This window comes from Ursus americanus, chromosome 9, assembly GCF_024610735.1.
Source record: "Ursus americanus isolate L20-20 chromosome 9, mUrsAme1.1.p, whole genome shotgun sequence".
NCBI classification, from domain to species: Eukaryota; Metazoa; Chordata; class Mammalia; order Carnivora; family Ursidae; genus Ursus; species Ursus americanus.
Genome location: NC_142135.1, coordinates 11,382,846 through 11,408,580, shown reverse-complemented (window position 1 = coordinate 11,408,580; position 25,735 = coordinate 11,382,846). Strand labels below are relative to the sequence as shown.

The 25,735-nt window shown below is 38.6% G+C and overlaps 1 protein-coding gene across 12 annotated transcripts in view; it reads right to left on the bottom strand.

Annotated features, from left to right (window-relative positions):
- Nucleotides 1–25,735, bottom strand: part of CYRIB (CYFIP related Rac1 interactor B) — a 142,620-nt gene that overhangs the window by 36,291 nt on the left and 80,594 nt on the right. For 8 of the 12 annotated variants that reach the window (XM_087864621.1, XM_045812227.2, XM_045812224.2 and 5 more), the window contains one exon: nucleotides 18,905–18,943. Coding sequence is in view for 1 of the 12 variants with exons in the window: in XM_087864620.1 (XP_087720746.1) it covers nucleotides 18,669–18,687; nucleotides 18,905–18,943 (58 nt within the window). In the remaining 11 variants the exon portion in view is untranslated. Of the gene's footprint in view, nucleotides 1–18,668; nucleotides 18,688–18,904; nucleotides 18,944–25,735 lie in introns of all 12 variants that reach the window. The other 4 variants (XR_015725683.1, XM_045812219.2, XM_087864620.1 and 1 more) reach the window with 1 other exon arrangement.

The following is a 25,735-nucleotide window of genomic DNA, read 5'->3' as shown; positions in this document are numbered from 1 at the left end:
AAGAAAGGACTGGAACTGTCTTTATGAGGAAAAAGGCAGCACATCATTTGGTGTTAAGAGTATACGTCTATGGAATCAAACCAGAATTCCACCTCCAGCTGACAAGCTATCAGACCTTGAGGATGCTAGTTAACCTTTCTGGGACTCATTTTCTTCATCAGTAAAATATACATATCATAGAAACTATTCTTAAGGGTTATTAGGAGAGTTCGATGAGATTAAGCACTAACTTAGCACAGTGTCTGGCACACAGAAAGCATGCGATAAATGTTGGCTATTTTAACTACGACCCTAAAATTACAAAGTCACTTTTAAAAAATAGTAATAGCTCTACTTCTTTAATACAAACCAGTCTTCAATTTATTAATGAATTTCAATATCATAAATCAGAGTAAATGACAAAGCCAATGTTTCGCCCACTTTTGTCAAGAATATTGCTGAAATGCTATCCTAAAATTAGTCCTATGATATCATCATCAGGTACAGGAGGAAGGGAGATTAAGTTTCCTTACCTTTTTACTTGTATGCATACAGCCGATGCTCAAGGAAAATATTCAAAATTGGCCAAGTCTGTCTGCTCCATTTTCCTACACTCCCCTCTGTAAACTTCTTCCACTATTTGGTCCTCCTTTCAAGGCATCATAGCCTAATGTGACCTTAACCCCCTCAACATGCATCATATTTGGTCTGGACCTATTTATTCCCCACAGGTACTCAAAAATTTAGAATTTCTTACCTCTTCACCCCAAACCCAGACACTTAGTGTGAAAATGGCCCAGCTTGTCTAGTACAGGTTTCTCAACCTCAGTACTATTAACATCTGGGGCTGGATAATTCTTTTGTGGAGAGGTCTGTCTCACACAGTAGGACCTTTAGCAACATCCTGGGCCTATATGTACCAGAGGCCACCAGTAATCCAACACACAAGTTGTGACAACCAAAAATGACTCAAGATACTATCAAATGTCCCCAGGAGGAATCATCCCTGGTTGAAAAACCACTGAATGTAGTATAACTGCAGTCCACTGCAGAAAGTTTCTTTACCATAGAGCACTCACGAAAGATCTATGTAGGCAAACCATACCATGCGTGTCTCTTTGAACAAAAACTCATGGAAGTCGGGGTGCTAGGGTGGCTCAATCGGAGGAGCATGCGACTCTTGACCTCAGGGTTGTGAGTTCAAGCCCCACACTGGGTGTAGAGATTACTTAAGTAAGTAACTCACAGAATTTTTCAAAGATCTGAAAACAGTTTGTTATAATATCAAGTTGTTTCATCTTTTTAATATGGGTAAACAAATAAATCAAAACCACATTCTTGTCTCGTGTAGTTTAACTCTTCAGCCAAAACCACTACAAACAAAACCTCCCCATCCCCTGATTTCAACGAATACAATATGGTAGCTAACTGTCAGGTCTGGTAGGTACCAGACCGCCTGGTTCAAACCCCAGCGCTGTCACTTACTTCTAAGCCCTGCAACTATAGTCAAGTTTCTTAATTTCCCCATGCCTCATCTGTGAATTGTTCATAATATTAATATCCACTGCAGAGGATTCATAAAGTCATTAAACAAGTTAATAGAAGCAAAACATTTAGTAACCATGCTTGGCAACCTATTTGCTGCTATTGCTATGGCTATGCTAGAGGATCTGTTCCCAGTAGCAGAAGCCAAGGAACATGAGGCTTCAGAGTGTATGGCAACCATATTTCCTGCCATAGAGGAAGCCAGTCTGTTACAAAAGGATAAAGCCAGCATGCCTGAGACAAAGTGTCCTAAGGTCACTAATTTCTAATTCCATTTGTTCCTGAATTCTAGTTGCCATTTCCCTCAGTTTAGTTGCTAGATTTTCATCTGACATTAAGATATCCTAGTTGATTTCAACCAATTTCCTTTTTACCTGTTTAGTTGAGTGGGTTTCTGTCATTTACATCTAAAAAAGTTCTGGCTAATAAGATTTCTAAGTTTCAGATTAATAAATGTGATACAAAAGACAATAAGAGATATCAGAGAGTTTTCAGATTATATAAAACTGGGGCCAAAATGTTTCTTATATTTTAGAGGCACTATTTCAAAGTGAGTAATAAATATTATAATTTAGAACAATAAGCTGTCTTACAATCTGAATTTAGAAGGAAAAATCTAAAGACACTCTTTCAAATTATTTTATTGTAACCTTTGGATTAAACTAAATACTATAAATATTTACTAAATAAGCTAAGAAGAAATGTGACACACAGAAACCAGATATAAGTCACTTCTAGTGTTCACAGTATTTCTGGTAAAACTTTGTGACTGTGAGCTCTTATGTTACATGTTTGTTTCAAAGTTGGTGAGTTATCTGGAAAGGAACTTGCTCTTCCTGGCCTGGAGTCTGTGGAATGTATTTTTGAGCTCACAAAAGGCACTTAATAAATACATTGGATGATTTTCCCATAAAAATTTGAAAAGAAGCTTCTTTAATTAGAATAATAGAAGCCAACAGAAACACAACTATACGTTACAGTTAATATACTATTTCTTCCTTTTTTAGAAAATTCCTAAGAGACGCTATTATTTCATTTACCCTTTTGAGCTCAGGGGCTTTATAATGCTGTCTCCTCTGCCTAGAATGCTAGTCCCCAAGATTTTCCCACGGCTGGCCTTTTTTCATTCTTCAGGCTCCACCTCAATGCCCCCTCTTCAGATAGGCTCTGTCTGCCAACCTTATCCATAGTAGTCGCCCCTACCTCATTATCTTCAATCACATCACCCAACTTCCTCCTTCAGCATACTTAACATAATATGAATTACTCTATAAACTTAGTATTTCTGAGTGGGGGATGAAAAAAAAGAAAAACACACACACCAATTAGCTTCCCTATAAACGAGGGTTTCTTAAACTTGGCATTATTAACATTTGAACCATATAATTCTTTGTTGTGGGAGCTGTCCTGGAACTGTAAGATGTTGAGCGGCATTCCAGGCCTCTACCCACTAGATACCTGACTGATATCACCCCAGCACCCAGCTGTAACAACCAACAACACCTCCAGATGTTGTCAAATATCTCCTAGGGCGCAAAACAGCCCCAGTTAAGAACCACTACTTTAAACATATGGCCACTAACATGAAGTGCATCCGCAGTTCTGCCCCACAATCCTACTATGCATCTCCAACCAATCTACTCTCCCACTTCACCAGGTGACCATTCCACAAAGCTTTATCTATTTTTAGTCTCTTCATACCTCTAACAATCTATTCTCCATTCTCACTTGCAAGAAGTGACCTCACTACATTGCTTACAAGAAAGGAAGGAAGGAAGGAAGGAAGGAAGGAAGGAAGGAAGGAAGGAAGGAAAGAAAGAAAGAAAGAAAGAAAGAAAGAAAGAAAGAAAGAAAGAAAGAAAGAAAGAAAGAAAGAGAAAGAAAGAAAAAAGAAAAGAAAGGAAGGGGGGAAGGAGGGAAGGAAGGAAGGAAGGAAGGGAGGAAGGAGGGAGGGAAGAAGGGAGAGGGAAGGGGAGGGGAAGGGGGGAGGGAGGAAGGAAGGATGGATCATCTATTGTTCTTTCTACCCTTTATTCATCAGTGTCCATTCAGTCTGCCCTCTGCACCTGTTCCTGAAACCTGGTTCTCCTACTCAAGGCTTCATGTCTCCCATACACCATCTTGCCTATCCTCTTTACAGCAAGAACTGGTCATATAATAAGTTGCCTGTAGTTATTTCTTTCTATTTTACCTCCCATTCTTTCAATTCGTTTCAATCTGGCTTTTATTCCCACCAATACAATGAAGCTGGTCCCTGTCAAGGTCACCAAAACCTGCATCTGGCTAACTCTAAAGGCCAATTCTCACACTTCATAGCCTCTGACCCAGTTTATCACTCACTCCTTCCTGAAATACTTTCTTCATCTGATATTTACGACAATCCATTCTCCTGAGTTTCTATTCTACTTTATGGCTGTTCTTTTTCCGTACCTTTCTCTTTCACATCCATAGTTACTTCTTCCATCTTAAACAAAATAAAAACTCTCTTTGATTGTATTTCCCTCCCAGTTCCCATCCTATTCCCTGCTTCTCTTTGCAGCAAAATTCCTTATGAAGAGTTGCTTACACTCAATTGTCTTTTACTCCTCTCCAACCAGGCTTTTGTCCAACCACATACCACCAAAACTGTTCTGGCAAGGTCATCAAATAACCTCCATGTTTCTAACTCCAATGGTAAATTCTCAAGTCCTCACCTTACTTCCCCTTTCGGGAGCATCTGACATAACTGACATTTTCTGCTCCTCAATACACTTTTCTCATTAGCTTAAAGGAAACCCCATCTCACCTCCTTCACTGCTATACCAGCCCTGTTCTTGCCACCATCACTTCTTGTCGGGATTAACTGGAAAGCCTCCTAACTGCTTCTCCTTTTGCTTCCTATTACAGTGTCCTTTTATCATAAGAAACAAAGCAAACTCTTAAAAATATAAATCAAGCACATCCTTTCTCTACTCAAAAATATGCAATGGCTTACAGATACATTCAGAATAAAATCCAAACTTCTTACCAGGTCCTATAAAACCCTACATGATCTGTCCCTGACTCACTTTGGCTTCATCTCCCACACTCTCCACAACAGCCCGCTGCAGTTTCTCTAACAAAGCAAGGTTTCTCTCTCCTTGGAGCCTCTGTACCTACTTTTTCCCTAGCCTGGAAAACTGTGTCCGCGGACCTTCAAATGACAAGCTACTGTACTTCACTGAGGTCACAGCTTCAATCAAACCACCTCAGAGAGGGCTTCCTTGACTAATCCATCTGTAATATCTCCTCCTCTTTTCCTTTTCCCAAATTAATGGTTATCACCACCTAACACATATTTGTACCTTTATCTATTTGTGTCTGCTACTGCAAGGTAAACTTTTAAGAAGGCAGGGGCTTTATTTTGTACAGCACTCTATCCCCAGCACCTGAAACAATGCTTTGGGATGTACTAGGTAGTCCTAAGTATTTACTGAATAAACAAATGATTGAAAATACAGAAAACAAAAATTTGTAAAGTTTTAGAAGTGTTCCAAAGAAGGGGCGGGAGGAAAAACCAAAATAAATATTGACAATTGAAAACTGAATAAAAAACATTTAAAAAAAAGAAAAGGCCTGAGAATTTAGAGAGCATGCACATTTTCCCGGTCAGATCAATGAAGAGTCTATCTCTCACTCTCTCAGTAAAAGCCAGTAGTCTTATGAGCAACTAGTTAAGAATTTTTGAAATATCAAATAATTAGAGAAATAAAGTGACAGATAATATGAGTATCAAGAAAGTCTACAGTATGCCCACCTAACTAAGCAAGAACATAATATTCTTCTACAGTCATAAATATGGCTCCAAAGTAAGGATGGAGACTAGCCTACATCATAATTCTGATCTTTGTAAAACTGAACAGCATTCATAACAACAAAAAAGAAAAGCTTGGAAATGTGGGTTTAAGTTTTATTTAGTTTCCTTTAGACCATAAGTCTTCCTCCAAAAGCCCTGTTTGGGAATTCTCCAAATCTGAGAAAGAATTAAAAACACAGTGTTGATCCTGTTCTATCAAAATTTTATATGGAGAACAAACTCCAATACCAAGCCAACATTATCATCTTCAACCAGGATAACCAAAGAACTCAAAGAAATATGAGGAAGTGTTAGAGAAAAGGAGATACTGAAAACCATACTTTGTTCTCTTTAAAAAAAAAAACTTCAGAACAACAGATTTTATAAGAATCCTTTAATACAAAGCCATACCTTTCAATTTACAGTGACTAAAAATGTGTGAGTGTGAAAAAAACTTATCGAAATGGTCACTAAAAACTGCCAACCACTTTTAGTGTTGAAGACAAAGAACTTCTTGTTATTTATCCAAGCTCTGAATCCTAGGCAAAAAAGTCTTCTAGAAAACATATAACCATAAAATGTTGCTAAATTATATTCTGTTGTGCATAAAACAGTATTTTATGTTAAATATGATATTTCTCTGTATTATCAGACATTTAGACCTGTAGAAGCAACAGGAAGCCTTTAAAATGGACAAGATGGTGGGTTAATGTGGGATTCAACCACACTTCTGCTTTACTTGTCTGACAAGAAATTTCTGGTTCTCATATAACATGTATCATGAATCTGAAGAAATATTAACAGAATGGAAAATCAGTAATGAAAAATATGATTCAGTTTTCACTGACAATGGAACACACATGATGAAGGCCAAGAATAGCTGAGGAATCACAAGCTTAAGCTTTGTTCACACTCTTCAGCTGTGTGTTCAGAAACTAATTATGACACAATGTAATATAACAAAACATATGTTGCATAAGCAAAGATGTAGTGAATCACTTTCATAACTCTCCAAAAACAAACCACCAGATATATGAGAGATTCTGGAATTGCTTTCTCACCTACTCAGTCAAGCGGCTAAGTACACGTTAAAAAATCTACTTTAATATAAAAAAAAAATTAATATTGCACTCTCAATAACAATGCCAACAGAAACAAAATTACCAATAAGCAATGGTTTGTTCAGAGAAAGTACTTCACCTACCGGAACCTGTTGAAAAAATAACTAAATTGGCAGGCTCTTAGAGAGTAATTACAAAAATACTGTAAGACATACACTAGAATGATCCTTCTAATCAATCCACTATATAAAAAATGCTGCAATTAGGTGAATGCAAAGTTGAAAGGCAGGTAGAAATTCAGTTTTGCTATTCTGCAAGCCAGTTACAAAACTCTAATGCCATACTTCTAGATCTAAGGTTTATTAAAGATAAACATTTCTCAAGTGATTCCATAAAGCAGCAGGTACAAGCTATAATAGTAGAAACTTCAAAAAAAATTCAAGTAGTATCAACAATCTCACTTAGCACATCTGCTTCTAAAAATATTCAGACACCATCCTCTTCAAACACTGCACAAAGTCTTGTTTATAGAACTACTTCTGTGAAACTACATCATCACCATTTGAAAGCAAATGTTGATTTAATATTGCAAATGAACAGTAGAGTAGACTCCAGGAGTCATTAAGCAGCTGACAACAGTACAAGAACAAAATATTTTCAGTATGTCAAACTTTTAAAATCTGACTGTTCAAACTAATAATATCGTAATAATTACATTTCAATAAATTTCCCAGAAGTGTATTCTATGATTTTTGGCTTTGGCCTTAGCTGAATATTGACTTTATTGGCCAAATATGTATTTGATGCATGTCTGATACAAGCACACAAAGTAAATCTTCAATGTGGTACAGAGTAAATATCCAATAAATACCTACTGAATTCATTTAAGACCTGTAAATAGGTGAGATCCAGTGACATTTCTTTTATTTGAAGAATCAGTCAGGTACACAATAATTTAAAGGAGAGGTATAATCACCATTCCTTCTTAGCTTCTAACATGGCTACAACTTACTTTAGGAACATGGCGGTTGATTATAATGAACGTCCTAACTTTGTGCACGAAGTGGGAAACCTCCAATAGTTAGCTGGGTGCCATTATAATGGAGAGAAATAACCAACTCAAGCTAGCCTACCAATAAAGCATCTACAATAATTATCCTGACACTACCCTATCTGCTCCACTGATTGCACTACAAATGCACATCACACCCTAACCTTCTTGTACCTTTGTCTTCAATTCTTTCTTCCCTCTTTCTTCACACAAGAGAAGCTGCTAAACAGGATCTTTGTTCTAGCACAATGACGACTCTGCAACAAATAGTCGTTCAATAAATGGCTTAACCAAGATTTCCCTTTTCCTCTTGCCCCTTCTGTTTTCTGATCTTTATGTGGTAAACATATTTCAGCAGAATCTAAGCTCCCAGGACTTCAACTCTCTCCCCACTCCTGGTTCCACAGCATTTGGTAAAATAAGTAAGCTGAGCATCCCCTCTGGGATTCTATATTCATAGGGCTTTTTCCCTCTCACCTGTACTCCTAAGACCATCCGAGCATGCGCTATCCAAGTGCTAAAATTCTAAAAGGAAGCATGAAAATGGTGGCACTGTACTTAAAACATAAAAGATAAATGAATACTGTGGGGTCAAAAAGGTAGACGGTGACAGTTATTTACCTGCTAATGCTCACCACCAAGCCCACAGTTCTGTTATCTCCTTTTAATGTTGGGACTAAGAAGCTGAAGAGTATTTCTCCTAGACTACTTTGTCAGCTGGCTTCTCAGGGGACCCCATCAACTACAAGGAAATTGGAAGGTGGGAAGAAAGAAGGTCCCTCTTTGGGGGCTTCTGGCTGACTCAGCTGGGAGAGCATGTGACTCTTGATCTCAGGGTAATGAGTTCAAGCCCCACAATGAGTACAGAGATTACTTAAATAAATAAAACTAGGGGGAAAAAGGTCTTTGTTTTTCGAGTCCTATCAGCATTTCCTGTCATCAACAGCTAGCTATCTGGGGCTGCCTGGGGTTGCTCAGTCGATTGAGCATCAGACTTTAATTTCTGCTCAGGTCATGATCTCGGGGTCGTGGGATTGGGCCCTGCGTCGGACTCTGCGTTCGGTGCAGAAGTTTGCTGGTCTCTCTCCCTCCCTCTGCTTCTCCCCACCCCCACCCCCCCATTCGCACATGCTCTATCTCAGGAAAAAAAATTTTTTTTAATTTATTTGAGAGAGAGAAAGAGCACAAGCAGGGGAGGGGCAGAGGGAGAGGAAGAAGCAGACTCCCCGCTAAGCAGTGAGCCAGATGTGGGGCTCAATCCCAGAATCCTGGGATCATGACCTGAGCCGAAGGCAGACACTTAACCAATTGAGCTACCCAGGCGCCCCTAAAATCTGAAAAAACAAACAAAAGCTCTATGGCTCTAGGCTCCAGCTTCCTGGGGAATGCCTAGCAGCACTGCAGTGCCTGGCCCCTCCAGAGGTCTGAGCTTCCAGTCTCACAGAGTTCCTCCTTCAAGCTCCTAAATTCTGCCTAACCTATCTTTTCCCTTCTTTCCCCCCAGTTCAAGAAGTGACAGTTGCTTCCTGTGGTTACCATTAATATCTTAGTTACCTCATGTGATAGAACAGCGTATGTATTTGGTCTTTATCCCGCCCCCTCCATGCCTAACCCAGAGCTCCTAAATCCCTTGGAATTTCCTGGGTGACAGGAGCATCTTTTATTTTAACGAGTCCCCTAGAGAGCTTCAAGATGAGGGCTGGTTGCCAGAAAGACCAAGGCACACTTAGATTTCAGCCCTACCTCCTGAACTCTGGCGAGGGGAGAGGGACTGGAGATTGATCACCAATGGCCAATGATTTATCATCAGTCACGTCTCTATAATGGGACTTCCATAAAAGCCCCTAAATGATGGAGCCTGAGGAAATTCCAGACTGGTAAATGCATCCACATGCTGGGAAGGGAACACACCCCAACTCCATGGGGACAGAAGCTCCTATGCTCAGGTCATTTCCAGACCTCACCCTATGTACCTCTTCATCTGGCTGTTCATTTGTACCCTTTATAAAATCCTTTATAATAAACTGGTACTAGTGTAAGTAGAGTATTTCTCTGAGTTCTGTGAGCCATTATAGCAGATTATCAAACCTGAGGACGGAGTCATGGGAACAAACCCCCTCCCCCCACCCCTTCACAGCTGGATGGTCAGAAGTACAGCAGGCCTGGGACTTGCGAATGGCATCTGGAGAGGAGGGGAGTCTTGTGGGACTAAGCCCTTAACCTGTGAGGTCTGCACACCAACTCCACATAGTTAGAGTCAGCATCAAAATGAACTGTAGGACACCCAGTTGGTGTCTGGAGAGTTAGAGAATTGATTGGTGTGGGGAAAAAAGCCCCACATATTTGGTATCAGAAGAAGTGTTGGAAAACAGTTCAGAATTAATGTCAGCAGTGTTGTGAGTAAAAGCATGCACACCTCAGCATCCTTTTTTTGCTCAAGCTTCCAACATTTGTGTAAATAAATCCACATGCTAAATCCCTTTTTAAAAATACCAAGCAAGGTTTCCGCTATCTTGGTTGAAATCTGACTGATACAGAGGAAGTTTTAGAGAGTAGCTTAATCCTTAACCTTACCCACAATATCTAATCTATCATCATCAGATACTAGTGTAGCTATTAATAAAGTGATCCTTTGATTCTCCTTCCTTTGCAAAATGTAGAGGAGAAGCAGCAGGGTTCAGGTATTACTGGGTGTCCAGCCATACTACCACCACAGAAGTACTAAAATCTCACCATAAATCTCCAGCAGATGTCAAGAGCAATAAATTAGCCTAGTAATTACATGGAGATCAGTTACTGCTCTTAAAGAAATGTGACATAAATGAACAACAGAATAGAAATTGGGAGACTTGATTTCTAGTGTTGACTCTCTCACAAAATATGTGAATTTACCCAAGTCAGTACTTGTTAGACTGAATCTCTCACATTGCTTCTGGCTATGACTCTACACGTTACACTGCATCTCTCCTAATGCTGACATCTAGTGGATACACTCAGATTTAGTATGTTAAAATGAAAAACCTTATTTACACTATTTAAATAAAAGACTCACTAGGATGCCTGGCCATGTGCAATAAATACAATAAATTAGGAGACCAATACTATTCCTTAAATGGAAGTGAACCATAATAAATTAGTATCACATCAGATCGTCATGGCATCTTTGATTCAGAGATTGCTAGTAACAGTACTTCCGCACCTCCAGCTATTAAAAATTAAACCACCAAGGCAAATTACTGCTTGAGTTGCAAATTTAAAACAAGAAAGCAAAGACAGGCTTCCTGCTACGATGCCCTGTATCAGGTACAGACACAGGGTATTAGAAGGGCTAATATAAAGTTCTGAGGCAAGTAGTTTAAGAACGTACAGAAAGGTGATGGGAATATGAAAAAAACCAAAAACACTGAACCCCCAAATTACCTATTTAACAAGGATTAAGAAGGTTTTTCTTGAAAAAAATATGATCATTAAACAAGAAATAGTACTGTGAACTCACTTTCTTAAAACGTACCACTATTTTAGGGGCACCTGTATGGCTCAGTCAGTTAAGCGTCCGCCTTCAGCTCAGGTCATGATCCCGGGGTCCTGGGATCAGGCCCCACATCAGGCTCCCTGCTCACCGGAGAGTCTGCTTCTTCCTCTCCCACTGCCTTCCCCCTCCCAGCTCGGGCTCGCTCTCTCTCACTCGCTTTCTCTCAAATAAATAAATAAAATCTTAAAAACAACAACAAAAAAGTACAATTTTGAAATCCATAAAAAATTATATCCACATATATAAAAATGTAAAAGAATGATAAACACAAAGTTTAAGATACTGGTTATCTCTGGACAGAGACAGGCCATAGGACCAGGCAACTTCAAAGGTCTGGGTAACAATATGGTTCCTCAGTTATTGGTGGATTCAGGGAGTCTTTTAGGCTTTCAACGTTTACAAATAAAGGTATTCTTCTGTATGTATCCATAATTTTTTTAAAAATTTAAACGTAGAGGGGTGCTTGCATGGCTCAGTTAAGCATCCTACTCTTGATTTCCACTCAGGTCATGACCTCAGGGTCCTTGAGATGGAGCCCCATAAGATGGAGCCCCAAGTCTGGCTCCACACTCAGCAGGGAGTCTGCTCGAGATTATCCTTCCCTCTCCCTCTTTCCTGTCCCTCACTCTTTCGATCTTAAAAACAAAATTTAAATGTAAAGTGACTGATATTCAAAGAACACATATGACTCATTCAAAGATGCCCAACAAAAATAACTGGATTGGAATTCAGGTGTCTGAACACTTTGCAATACACATGCAAAAATACATGGATGAGCCATTAAATAGAACCCCTTGCATAATGTAAAACCTTGAGTACTTCTACAGCTTGAGTGTTTACAGTGCCTGGTGATAGTTGCTGCTGTTTTCAATCAAACCACCTTTCCTTAGCTCCTGTCTGCCGATTACTGTGACGGATACTGAATATTTGGTACCAAGGAAATCACAGACGAGCGGAGGAGACCAGACAAGATGGTGTGGCATGCTTCATACAGAAGCATGCAAACAATACAATGAACATACAGAATAAGGAACACCTAACCAAAGGCTTCCCAGAGGGGCTGATGATTAAGTCCTTCTTGCTTTCTATTTCTTTAAATTAGAAAAGAATTTAACCGTAAAAAAAATATATTCACTGGGGCGCCTGGGTGGCACAGCGGTTAAGCGTCTGCCTTCGGCTCAGGGCGTGATCCTGGCGTTATAGGATCGAGCCGAACATCAGGCTCCTCCGCTATGAGCCTGCTTCTTCCTCTCCCACTCCCCCTGCTTGTGTTCCCTCTCTCACTGGCTGTCTCTATCTCTGTCGAATAAATAAATAAAATCTTTAAAAATATATATATATATATTCACATCCTCTACCACCAGATTAAAGCAATGACATTTTGCCATATGTTGCTTCAGATGCCTCCCTAAATGTTTTTGTGCAGTTAACCTCCCAACCTTCCCCAACTAACTTTCCTCTCCTCCATCTCCTAAAGTAACCTTAAAAGTATGCTTCCTTTCCAAACATATTTTAGAATTTTTACTGTGAAGGTCTGTCTTCATAAACAACACAGCACTGTTCTGCCTTTCAACTTGCATGATTTATTGTCCATACTTCTTTAGAACTCACTTTTCTCACTCAGTGATGTTTTGAGAATTATCCATGTTAACTCAGTACACAGTACTTCATGATTCAAAGAAACTGGTTTATTTACTTATTCACCTACAGAGGGACAATGCCTTTTCAATTTTTCTCTATTAACAAAGTGTGCTTTACACATATCCTTTCACGCACTACATATACTTGTATTCACGTACAAGTTTCTACTGGATGGCAATCTAGAAATTAAAGGGCAACTGTAACTTTACTACATTGTGCCAAACTGCTCTCCACAGTACTTCAATCAATTCACTGTTCCACTAGTAAAAGATCTCCTCTCTCCCATCCTCCAAAACCACAAGAAGCTTCAATGTTTAGATTGTGAAATATCTCGTTGATGCTTTAATTTACATTTTCTTGATTACCAGTAAAAATGTGCCTCTCCATGTTTATAGGCCATCTGTAAAATGTATACTCATATCCTTTGTAACTTGTGCCATTCATTTTTCTACGGTCTCTCCCACACCTAGCTTTCTATACACTGTACTCTGCACTGTGGGGCCCGAATCTGTAAAGGACACCCTTGCCAGCTGTCAGGTTATGGCAGTAAGAGGCACTGGAAGGTGAGAAGGCAGGAAAGAGAGAGAAGCTTTCCGTCTCTGGCCAGGACAGACCAGCAGTTGCTCTAAGAGTAGTCAGATAAGGTGAGGTCAGTACGCACTTCCCTGTCAGAGGCAGAGAAGCAAGTGCAGCCTGTGAGTTGCAGTCTAGTGGTGGGAGCAGCTTATCTCTGGTAGCAGAGCCATCATCCCACCTTTTTTTTGCCACTCTCTGTCTCCTCTTCCCCTTTGCTCATCTATAGTCTAATACCTTCATAACCAATCCTCTATATTAAGTTCCCTGTTTGAAATACCCAGGGTGGTATGCTTTCTTAATTCAACTCCAGCTGATATGCCACTCTCCTATCCCCCATAGTTGGGCTTTAGGAATTCTAGACGGGACTTCTGGGTACCAATCTTTTGATGCTTATACACATAGCAAATATTTTCTCCTCGTCTGTAATATTACAGTAACCTAGTCTTAACGTTGTCTATGGTGCCATCTGTGCCACTTTTCTTTGTGGTCTATGCTTACCATTTAAGTAATGATTCATCTGCAAAAGTGCCTTAGCTATTCTTGGTCCTTTGTTCACCCATGTAACTGTCAAGTTCTACAAAAATCTTAATGGGATTTTCACTTGATTTTGCATTAAATACACACACACAAATACACATACCACTCTAAGGCAGAACTCCCATCTTTAGAATATCAACCATTTTTTCATTTAATCTTTGAATACGAGCTTATAAGAATAGATGATATGACTACACTTTCTACTGCTAACCATCCTTGTATTTAAAAATATGTATTTCTAGATTTGATCTAATATTTCACTTTGGATTATTTCATAAGTAAGACTGACATATAATTTTTTTTCTCTGTTCTTGTCTGGTTTTGCTATCAAGCCTATTTTATGTAACAGCTCTTTCTATTCTACATAAAAGTATAAAAGATAGAACATGAACGTCTGTCTCCCCTCAAAATTCACATGTGAAATCCTAAAACCCAATGTGATTAAACCCTTTGAGAGGTGGTCAGGTCATCAGTGTGGAGCCCTCATGAATGGAATTAATGCCCTTATAGAAGAGACCCCTGAAAGCTCCGTTGCTCTTTCTACCATGTGAGGACACAGCAAGAAGACAGCTGTGTTATGAACTGGGAAGTGGGCCTCACCAGAACTCAACTATGCTGGCACCTTGATCTTGGGACTTCCAGCCTCCAGAAGTGTGAGAAATAAATTTCTGCTATTTATAAGCTACCTAGTTTACTTATTTTGTTATAGCAGCCCAGACTAAATACAATATATGCTGAAATGGAAGACTCACACTTGACCCTCTAGCCTTAGTATGTATCTGTTCTACAACATCCATGCCAAGCAGCCAACTAGCTCCTGCTTAAATATTTCATTCTGTATGACTATGCCCAGGGGGTAACTCATTCTACTCTCAAACGACTTAAATTTTAGACTTCAGGGGAGCATAGGTGGCTCACTCGGTTGAGCGTCTGCCCTCGGCTTGGGTCATAATCTCAGGGTCCTGGGATCGAGCCCTGCATTGGGCTACCTGATCACTGGGGAGTCTGCTTCTCCTTCTCCCTCCGTCCCCACCCCCTGGTCGTGCTCTCTCACCAATAAATAAATAAAATCTTCAAAAAAAAATTTTAGAATTCAGTCAATTTTTAGAAACTTTTTAAGGAACTTCAGCCAATGATTAAATGAAGCACAATTAATCCAACATGAATCTTGCAAAGAATCATACAGGCCTTTATTAAGCTGGTATTTGCCCATTTGTTGATTTCTCCTTGCTGGCCCCAATTCTCACTGGCCTCTGATAACTAAATTAAATAGTCTCTATGCCACCTGTCAACCCATTAAATATCTGACATATCTTAAAACATATTAAACTGAGGTCAAAAGAAAGTTACCCATGAGACTATATATATATATGTATATATATATATATATATACATATATATATATACACACACACTCACAAAAGCAAAAAATTATAAACAAGCTATCTCCTGTCTAGTAAATTATGAGAATTTAGCTTCTGAAACAGAACGAAGTTTAGAAGGGGTTATTTAGGAATATTTATCATAAGGACCTTCTTAAACATTACAGACTGAAGGAACTAAGGGCAACAGAACCATCTTGCCCTGAGTGTGACTATAACTTAACTTTCGTATCCCAAGAACCTTGCAGAGGTCCCTGAACACTGTGAAGACTAAATGAAAGTAAAAACCAGTGACTGAGATCTTTCTGTGTGCCACACACGATGCTAAGTAATATATACACAGTATTATCTTATAAAACCCTCCATCATTTTGGAGGTTGTCTAGCACTACAATCCTCATTTTACTTCTGAGCAACCCGGAGGTCTGAAGGATTAAGTAACTTTCTCGAGGTCAACAAATTAGTAAACGAGGCCGGAATTCTCACTCAGGCAAATCTGGCTCCTAACAGGTCTCTTAACCATTTTGCCATTTGCTTCTTAGTCATAAATGAAAATGCACATAATTCAGCCAAAAAGAGTAAAGAAAACTAAAACTTTCAAGTCTTCCTGAAAGAAATTAATTCAATACTAGCACTAAAATTTCTAAATTTGGGATAAAATTATCACAGAAAAAAAAATTTAAGAAAAAACACATTGACTAGAAAAAGATGACAGATGCTAACTAAGAAATGTCCTTAAATATTTCCCTACCATTTGTCAGGTCTTTCTGTTTGAGCCCAGCATGCTGAAGGAATTCAATACTGTGAAATTATAGTTTCTGAACTTCAACTAAAACCATTCTCTTAAATACAACTCCTCCAGACTCACCATAATCAAACAGAATACAAAAACAAAACATAACTTTCCTCTTCCTGGTAATCACATAATCTTAAAAATATGTACTTGAATAATCTTCCTACAATTAAAAATCAATATCGCTTATAATAAGGCTAAAAAGACTCCAGCAGACCAAAATGCAGAATGTGTATATAATACAAACGTTCTGAACGAAGTACACTAATTTAATAATTACAGCTTTTAAAGTTTTGTATAGCATTTACTAGGGCAATATTTATATAAACCGAAGTTCAAATCACTTAACAACTCTGAGTATTTTTACCACATTTCAAACGTTGCTAGTAGGGAGAAAGAGAAAGGAAGTGAAGGGTCTCAGAAAAGGTAGAAAATCAGACCAGAATACAGCGTTCATGAGAAATGACCTGAAATCATGTAGCTCAGTTCTCTAATTTTATGGGAAGAAACTGAGGATTAGAGAAACTTAGGGACTTGGCAAAAGCAGCAAATTAGTTTTTAAAAAGTGGGGCTTAACCTAACAGACCCTGACAGTGAAGCCTTTGAGAACATCTTTAAAATATGGCATCAGGGCAGATCACATTGACAGGACAAATCAAGTGCCACAACCAAAAAATACCTCAAAATCAGATGCCCTAATGTGTCCCTTCAAAAAAATAGTGTTGTTTTTGCTATCAGCCAAGCTTCAACAGATCTGCCAGTCCCTTTACTCGTAGTCAGCTACAAGGTGCTGAACGACCATTTAATTGTCAAATTTAGTGACACCATTCTAGGCTCTTCCTAGCTTAGGCTGGCACATGATCATTACACAGTTCATACGATTGAAGTAACTGTAAAACATCTGATGACTTTTTGCAAGTCTTGACCTTTTTTTGTAATTCCATAACACAAGCATCAGACCTTATATTTGCAATCTTCCTGAGGAAATTATGACAATTCTCTCATTAAACTTTCAACATCTCAAGGTGGTATTTTATTTTTTACATGTTAATGTTATGTTCCTTGAAACAGAATGTGAATTCTCTGAAGGTGGGCACTCTCCAAGTCTTACCACTTATCTCCAACTCCCTTTTCCACAGAATATGTATGCTGCTGTTTCTGTGATTTTTTTTTTAAAGATTTTATTTATTTATTTGACAGAGAGAGGGGCAGCAAGAGAGGGAACACAAGCAGGGGGAGTGGGAAAGGGAGAAGCAGGCTTCCCGTCGAGCAGAGAGCCCGATGTGAGCAAAGAGCCCAATGCGATGCAGGGCTCGATCCCGGAACGCTGGGATCATGACCTGAGCCGAAAGCAGATGCTTAATGGCTGAGTCGCCCAGGCGCCTGTTCCGTGATTACTGACCAGCAAACCGAAGTTTCTTCAAAGCTATTTCAAGAACTTCTAGCCTACACCATTGGGATGTCTCTTAAGAAATGACGGTCTAGGGGCGCCTGGGTGGCGCAGTCATTAAGCGTCTGCCTTCGGCTCAGGGCGTGATCCCAACGTTCTGGGATCGAGCCCCACATCAGGCTCCTCTGCTGGGAGCCTGCTTCTTCCTCTCCCACTCCCCTTGCTTGTGTTCCCTCTCTCGCTGGCTGTCTCTGTCAAATAAATAAATAAATAAAATCTTTAAAAAAAAGAAAAAGAAATGACTGTGTAACTCTACTTTTTAAAGATTAGTTACACAGAACATAAAAAACTGCACTTATTCAAATATGATGGAGTAAGAAAGGTCTAGCTGACTTTTCATTAACAGGAGTTCTTAATCTGGGGTCCAGAGAAAGAATTCAGTGACCTGTGAACTTGGATGAGAACCTTTTCACTAACTTCTATTTGAAGTTTTGCAATTCCTTCAATCAAGATTATAGGCAACAAAGCATAGTAGTATCAGAAATACCTGTGAATTTATCATCAATAGAAATCACTGGTATTTTCATATTATACTACAGTTACTGCAAACTTATCACTATTTAAAATTACAGTATTTAGCAAAAGTGTTGCTAAAGCTTATTCTCTAATGTGAGAGGCATATATATTACTCTATCAAAAATTTATATTTTTAATATTTGTTAGCTATCTTTCAATATAACTAATTTCCTTTTTAATCTTGTGTGTTTTACTTCATAAAATCATGAATCATTTTTAGAATCATTATTCTGAGAAGGGATTCACAGGCTTCACCAGATTACCAGAGGTCCATGGAACAAAAAAAGTTTGAGAACTCCTGCACTGTAACATACACAGAGTAGGTGAGGTAATTATAACTCCAAAGACCATCATGATAAGTGTCTTATCAGTTCTCATAAAATGACAGGCAAGTTTTGAAATGTAAATATCTGTTTATGACTAGGAAAAGCACAGAAAGAGAATTTAAGCTGATCATTTTCACTTTAAGAACATAAAATATATCCACAGAAAAATTACATTTTCAAATACCTATTAACTTGTTATAATTAAAACAATTACAGGATTATAAATGTTTAAGTACTCAGGACCCCTCTATCAGTAATTTTTGTGGTGGCTATTGTGTTCTTCTAAGACTTTTTCTAGAGGACCAAAATCAGTAACAGCTAGAATTCTTACTGAAGAAATCATGTAAAATTATCTTCCTTTCTAGCATATATAAACCACTAGAAGTAAGGGTTAGACCTTTCCTGATTAACTATACTGGTGATAACTAAAATGACTTAAAAAGGAATACAAAGAAAAACACATACCTCTCCTACTGAAAGAAAGCTGTAAAAAAAAAAGGTCTAATTAATTTACATTTTCCCCACTACCTCCTATTTTAAGAAACTAAACAGTATAGGGTATTTCCTAAAGATATTTTTACCAGTTCAGTATTATATACAGAATATCTTCCTTAAATTATACTGAGCCAATGTAGTTTTTTATTTAAATCATAACTTTTCATTTGTATCTGAATTATCATTTCCCCCAAAGACATATTTACCTTCAGCCAGTGCTGGTGATTCTGTTCTTGTCCTTCTATCTGTTTAAAGAAAGGAAAAAAGGAAGAAAGTCTAAAACATTATTATACTTTAAAACATGTTTCATTTTATTAAAACTAACTTTAATAAGGTTTATGAATGCCATCATATATCACATACATATGCTATACACGTTTATGTGTGTGTATGTATACAAACGGACATACACCTACTCGAATTAAATCAACAACTATTTATAGAGAACCTACTAAGAGTAAGCCATTGTGTTAAGCCCTGGGAAATACCAATAGGCTTAGATAAGACACCCTAATTGCCACCCTCAAGACATGCCAAGACTACAATCTTTATCAAGATAAGTACATAATTCTCATCATATCATGAAGCAGGAGACAGCAAAGGAAGAAAATTTGTAATTCACCTTTATTCTTATAACAGGGGCCTAAGATTACCAAAAGATATATTTCTATACTATTATCATAGTTTACGTTGATTTCCTTTCAATGTATTAAAAATACCAGTTTTGCTAAAGGTACTAAGATCCTTATATTCCATGACAATGACCTATTACTTGCCAGAGGCACATCTAGCAAAACTCAAGTGAACCACGAAGTCCTCTGTAGGACTGGTTTACTAATACTACTATGGTATTTGCAAATCCTAAAACACTTCAGGTAAGATTAAATCTTCAAAATGATTTTATTCTAACTTTACAACTAAGAGCAACTACAGCTGCTACAGCAAACTAGCTGAGTTCACATACAGTGGGGGGACACATTTGGCCAATGTAACTACTCATCTTTACGTAAAAATTTCTTTCCCTAATTGTTTATTCTACAACCACAGTCTTTTTTTTTTTTTTTTTTTTAAGATTTTATTTATTTGACAGAGAGAGACAGCCAGCGAGAGAGGGAACACAGGCAGGGGGAGTGGGAGAGGAAGAAGCAGGCTTCCAGCGGAGGAGCCTGATGCAGGGCTTGATCCTAGAACGCCGGGATCAAGCCCTGAGCAGTAAGACAGACGCTTAAGTACTCCGCCACCCAGGCGCCCCTACGACCAGAGTCTTGGACTTAGCAAACACAGAATTTTTATGTGCTTAGTAACATTTAGAGGGGATGGGGCACTGCCTTCCAAGATGGTAAGTGATCTGATACTTACATTGTCTTCTAAAGGCTGAAATGTGGTGCTGTGTCTCTAACAGAAAAGGACGGGAGGGAGGGAGGAAGAAAAAGGTCCTGGAACCAACAGATGGAAATAGGATTGACAACCTTCAAGTTCACTGGATTAGACATTCTGATAGTGGGGGAGGAGAACAGTGGTTTCTGCCAGAAAACACAGGAAGTATTCTGAAGCAACTATCGCCTGGTTATCTTGGACTCCTTACTGGACCAGCACGCTAAGGAAAGAATTACCATATTGGGGAGTCCTGTAAAGTGACCCTAACAACAACTTATGGCTGCTGCCACACAATGGGGACAGGAGGAAACCTATCCAGAACCTAGAGGATTCGACTGGGGCTGCCATGTTCAGTAATAACTATAAATGAGCAGCTGCAACAATTATGATCCAACAAGGATAAATCAACTACAGGCATTGATCCCTTGGAGAAGAAGGTCTGTGTCACTGAACCAGGACAATGCCTTGACCTGTTCAAGTGCTGGCTGAAGGTTACACAAATCTAGAATGAGTGGTAGACGACTGCAAAAATGAACATTATTCCACTAACCCTCTTATTATAAGTCTAATGTAGAGACTGTGGCCAGCCACCATCTTGAAAACTTTGCAGTAGAATGGACTAAATTGCAGGTGCTTAATGGAGGATACGAGGCTGTATGGGATACCTCTCGCGCGCTGCCTCACAATTTCTACTCCAGCTGAGGCACCTCCCCTTAGATGCCCTATTGGGGCTCACTTTCTGCTCACAGGCTTTGCTCTAAGAGATGCTTACAGGAACTCTTCAGCCATCCTAGGATATATGAACCCCGACCTGGAAGTGTGAAGATGTTAACATCAGCACCCTATGAGCAAACACTGACCACTGGAGAACGGGATCTGGTATATAAATACACCCTCCTTTCCACCCAGAGGCATATTCTTCATATCTTCTCAGAGGACTTCCTCAGGATCAAGCCCCAGGTACTCACAGATGTGACCAGGTCAATAACAGACCCTTGCATTGACTTTCCTTCCTCCCTATTTCATGTGCCCCAGTTCTCCAATTCTGTTTCTTTTTTTTCCTTAAGATTTATTTATTGAGAGAGAGAGTGAGATTGAGAGAGGGAAAGCAGGTTCCCTGCTGAGCAGGGAGCCCAATGCTGGGCTTAATCCCAGGACTCTGGGATCATGACCTGAGCCGAAGGCAGACAATTAACCGGCTGAGCCACCCAGGCCCCCACCAACTTGTTTCTTGTTAACAGGTCCCCAAATAAATTATCTGCCTAAAAAGTCCCTGTCTCAAACTCTGCTTTTGGGATGAAACCAGGTCAGGACGCTTGTCCTTTGAGACACCCTACTTCCTTCCTTTTCGTTCTAACTCACTTGATGCTCTTTCTTAATCTCTGTTGCTGAACTTCTCTCAAATCCCCAAAAGCTGATGTGCCCAGAACTCAGTCCTGGGTCCTCCACTCCCTTTGCGATTTCATTCCATCTCATGGCTTTATGTATCAACTACATATCTCAAATTTACTTATCCAGTCTAGACATTTGTCTCCAACTCCATACTCTCATAGCCACTGCCTACTCAATATCTCCTCTTGGATGTTTTAATAGATACCTCAAGCTTAACATGTCAAAACTAAACTATTCATCTTCCCTCCCCAAACCTGATCTACCTAGTCCCCTTTAACTCAGCTGATGGCATCCCTATCCTTCCAGTTGCTCAGGTAAAAACCTTGGATTCCTCTGCAACTACTTTCTCTCATATCCCAAATTCCACTACAGCTATCTCTACCTAAAATTTTCACACCTACTATTCTAGCTTCTATTAACTCAAAGTGGAGGGTTCAGCTGCATTAACAGTCTTAGGTCTACTATTACTTCTTAATCCAACAGCCTCCAGGGGCTGCAAAGTTAAATGCATCTGGGTTAGGTGGAGCCACATTAGAAGTGCTAACTAGGGCAAGCAAATGTCTATGCTTAATCAAAAGGGTGCCATCGCTATTAACATGCCATGCTAAAAATGCAGGTGATCTAGGGCTGGATATTCAGGTAAAACAATTTTTAGATGTTATCAACTAATTAAGCTTTAGAAATAATCAGTAGGCCAAAAAAAAAAAACAAAAACAGTCTGAGGGTAATATTTGTTTGATGAAACATCAGTTTGCAACTCCTGCTCTAGGATTTGTCTATAATTTATATATTATTAATCCTAATCTTTCCTTTTCTTCTATCAGGTAGGAGAGGAATGGGAGCTATTTATGTTCAAAGCCTAATTATTCTGGTTTTCCTCAAAAGCTCCTCTTGGATCAATGTTACTACAAATGGAATGAATAAACACATTTTTGCTTTTTCTGCCAAAAACAAACTTCCTTCCCTAAGGCAGACCGAAACCACCCAGAAATAAACAAAACAAGTGGCTTGGCTGGCCACTATCATTAACCAGAGGAGCAAAACCAGTGCCACTTGCATAAAACCACGGGGGAAAATTCTATTCATTTTGTCTAATTCTTAATAAATCAAGAAATAAGAAAACACTTGTAATTGTTTTTACCCTTAGAAATCAAATGTCAGGTCATAAATAGTAAATATTAGATAGTATGTAAATTAGATAATCCAGGCATCTAAAATCCGCAAACCTAGAGGTTCTTCAAGTAAGTGTTAAAATTCCTTTGCCTCCAGCAAAACATAAAAGCTATGACTTCAGAGCATTCTGTCAACCACATTTACAGCTTTGCAGCATTTCAAATGATGACACATAAATCTAACTGGTTATGTAACCTACACTGCATTCCTCCTTCATTTGGGTATATGATAAAATCAAATTCAATTCCATTAGTTTAAGCTCCCCTTGACATACACAAAGCAATCTTAAAGCCATCGTAGTTAACAGAAAAAGAGCACTTGAATTAAAGGGCCTATTGACCACGTTCCCAGATCAGACAATATTATGAAAGTGCATTATTATATAATCTCAGCAACTATCTAAGTTGTTTTTTTTTTTTTAAAGATTTTATTTGACAGTGAGAGCGAGAGCAAGCGCGCTGGGGGGGAGGGGTAAAGGGAGAGGGAGAAGCAGGCTTCCCACTGAGCAGGGAGCTGGGATGAGATGTGGGGCTGGATCCCAGAACCCTGGGATCACAACCCGAGCCAAAGGCAGCCACTTAACTGACTGAGCCACCCAGGCGCCCCCTTAGTAAGCTTTAAGAACTTGAAAAGGTTACTTCATATTCATTTGAGAAAAAAAGAAACAGACAAGTCTATAAAAAAGTTTTTAAAAACAGAAGAAAAGAACCAGTCCTACACATTAATAATTAAAACTGAGTGGAACTCATATAGATATATAGGCAGATGAAGAGACAAGAGAAATCACAATAGTCCAATAAACGGAAAAAAAAAAAACAAAACAAAACACCTCACACCAAATATTTACTGGAAAGTCTATTATGTATAATAGTCCCAAAATAAATACCTGAGGAGATGCTAGGATGAAAAAGATTGACTGCACTCTCTAGAAGCAACTACTCTTCCTGTAGCAATTAAAACATTCAAGGTAAAAATGAGGTATCATGAGAAATACCTACATATACAGCTGTGGCAATTAAAAGAAGATAATGCAGCGAGGGTAGAGCATGGAAATAGGGTATTGGAAAGATTTTATGAAGCCCTGGGAGCTGAGATAGATTTGAAGAATGAATAGGATTTGGGCAAGCAGGAAAAGGAGGTAGAAGGCTCAAAGACAATATTCCTGATGAGGAATTTATAAAGTCATCACTATATAGGGCAATGAAGAAAACTTTATTTAATAAGTAGTATTGAAATACTCCCATGAAAAACTGAGACACAAACTTCTCAGCCTATATATTCTTTTTTTTTTTTTAAAGATTTTTTAAATTTATTTATTTGACAGAGATAGAGACAGCCAGCGAGAGAGGGAACACAAGCAGGGGGAGTGGGAGAGAAAGAAGCAGGCTCCTAGCAGAGGAGCCTGATGTGGGGCTCGATCCCATAACGCCGGGATCACGCCCTGAGCCGAAGGCAGACGCTTAACCGCTGTGCCACCCAGGCGCCCCTCAGCCTATATATTCTAAGTGGATTAGAGTGTAGTTTCTTAAAACGAAATCTCAAAAAAAAAAAAAAAAAAATCTCAAAAATAATAACTTACTTATTTTTAGAGGAGTAATTTGAAGCACAGTAAGAAATTTAAAATGGAAAGATGGAGTCAAAGCATATAAAAATTAAAAATGAAGGAAATCCAAAATATTATAATGTTTAATTTTCACATAATGTATTAATTAAATATATTTAAAATCACGTCAAGAGGAAACATGATAATTCGTAAGAGCAAGAAAACAGTAAACATATAAAAACCTTTATATTCCCTACTAATAAAAAGGAAAGAAATATAAGCAAAGTGGTTTAGAGCACTGATTCTGAAATAAGATAAACCTGGGTTGAGTTTCCACTTATTTAATTATTAGGTTCTTTGAGCAGTTTTATTTCTAATTTCAGATTTCCATTTATTTAAGTTATCTAAGCATCAGTTCTCCTTATTTGTAAAAGAGCAAAAATAATCTCAAAGATTGTGTGAAGATTAACAGAAATGCCAGTTTTATTGAACATGGTCACTACTTCTCTTATTAACATTAAAATTATTTTGACATTCTATCTCAAGCACAGTACACGTAAAAATATCCATGTCTGAGACACACTAGAACTCAAACACGTGAATACAAATCTCAGTCTTTTATGTCTTCTTACACCATGATTACCACTGTCTGGGTAGCACTTAAAACAGTCCCTGACACACAATGAACACTCTGTAAATGCAATGCTGTTACAATGATCATCATCATTACTAAATAAACCATACCCATATACTTTCTCTAAAATGTCTAGTCTCGTTAAAATGTAATTAAAGATGAAAATACTGTAAATACAGAATGCTTTATAGTTTTATCACTTTCTCCCATCTTTTACATTCATTATTAATGACCAACCACATCATTTCTTTCAAGTCTATTAGTGATTGTTCACTGAACATCTGTTACTCAGGTCATGCACAGACTGCAATGTGTGTCACTGTGTTACCCCCTTGTCTCCTGGTGACAAACCTGCATGACATTTTAGAAAAATGGATAACCAAACGAGGGAATCTGCCAACAAAGATAAAAGAGCAGCAAAAAACCAGAAGTGGTAACCCTGCAAGTCAAACCCTAAGAGAACATAAATGAAGTTGCACAGAAGGAAGGGCTGACAGCAAGAATATGACAATGCTGCCATCAGAGAAACTAAACATGCCAGTCAGAGGAACTCTGTGAGGTTGAACTTCACCACCATAAATGAAGAAAGTGGTTATGATGAAAAGAATGAAAGGATGAAGATGTCCCAGAGGAAGTAACACAAGCAAAAAAAAAAAAGAAAGAAGAAAATTAAAGGAATTCTGGGGGGTGGCATCTGACTGAGTCAGTGGAACATGTGACTCTTGATTTTGGGGTTGTGAGTTAGAGCCCCACGCTGGGCACAGAGATTACTTTAAGGAAAACAGGAACTCTTGGATATATTTCAAGACATTGAAAATACAACGGATAAAACGTTGGAAGCAAATCCAAACTTAGAAGTATGACAATGTGGCCAAGGCATAAAAATAATGTTCACTCCAAATTATAAGCTATACAACA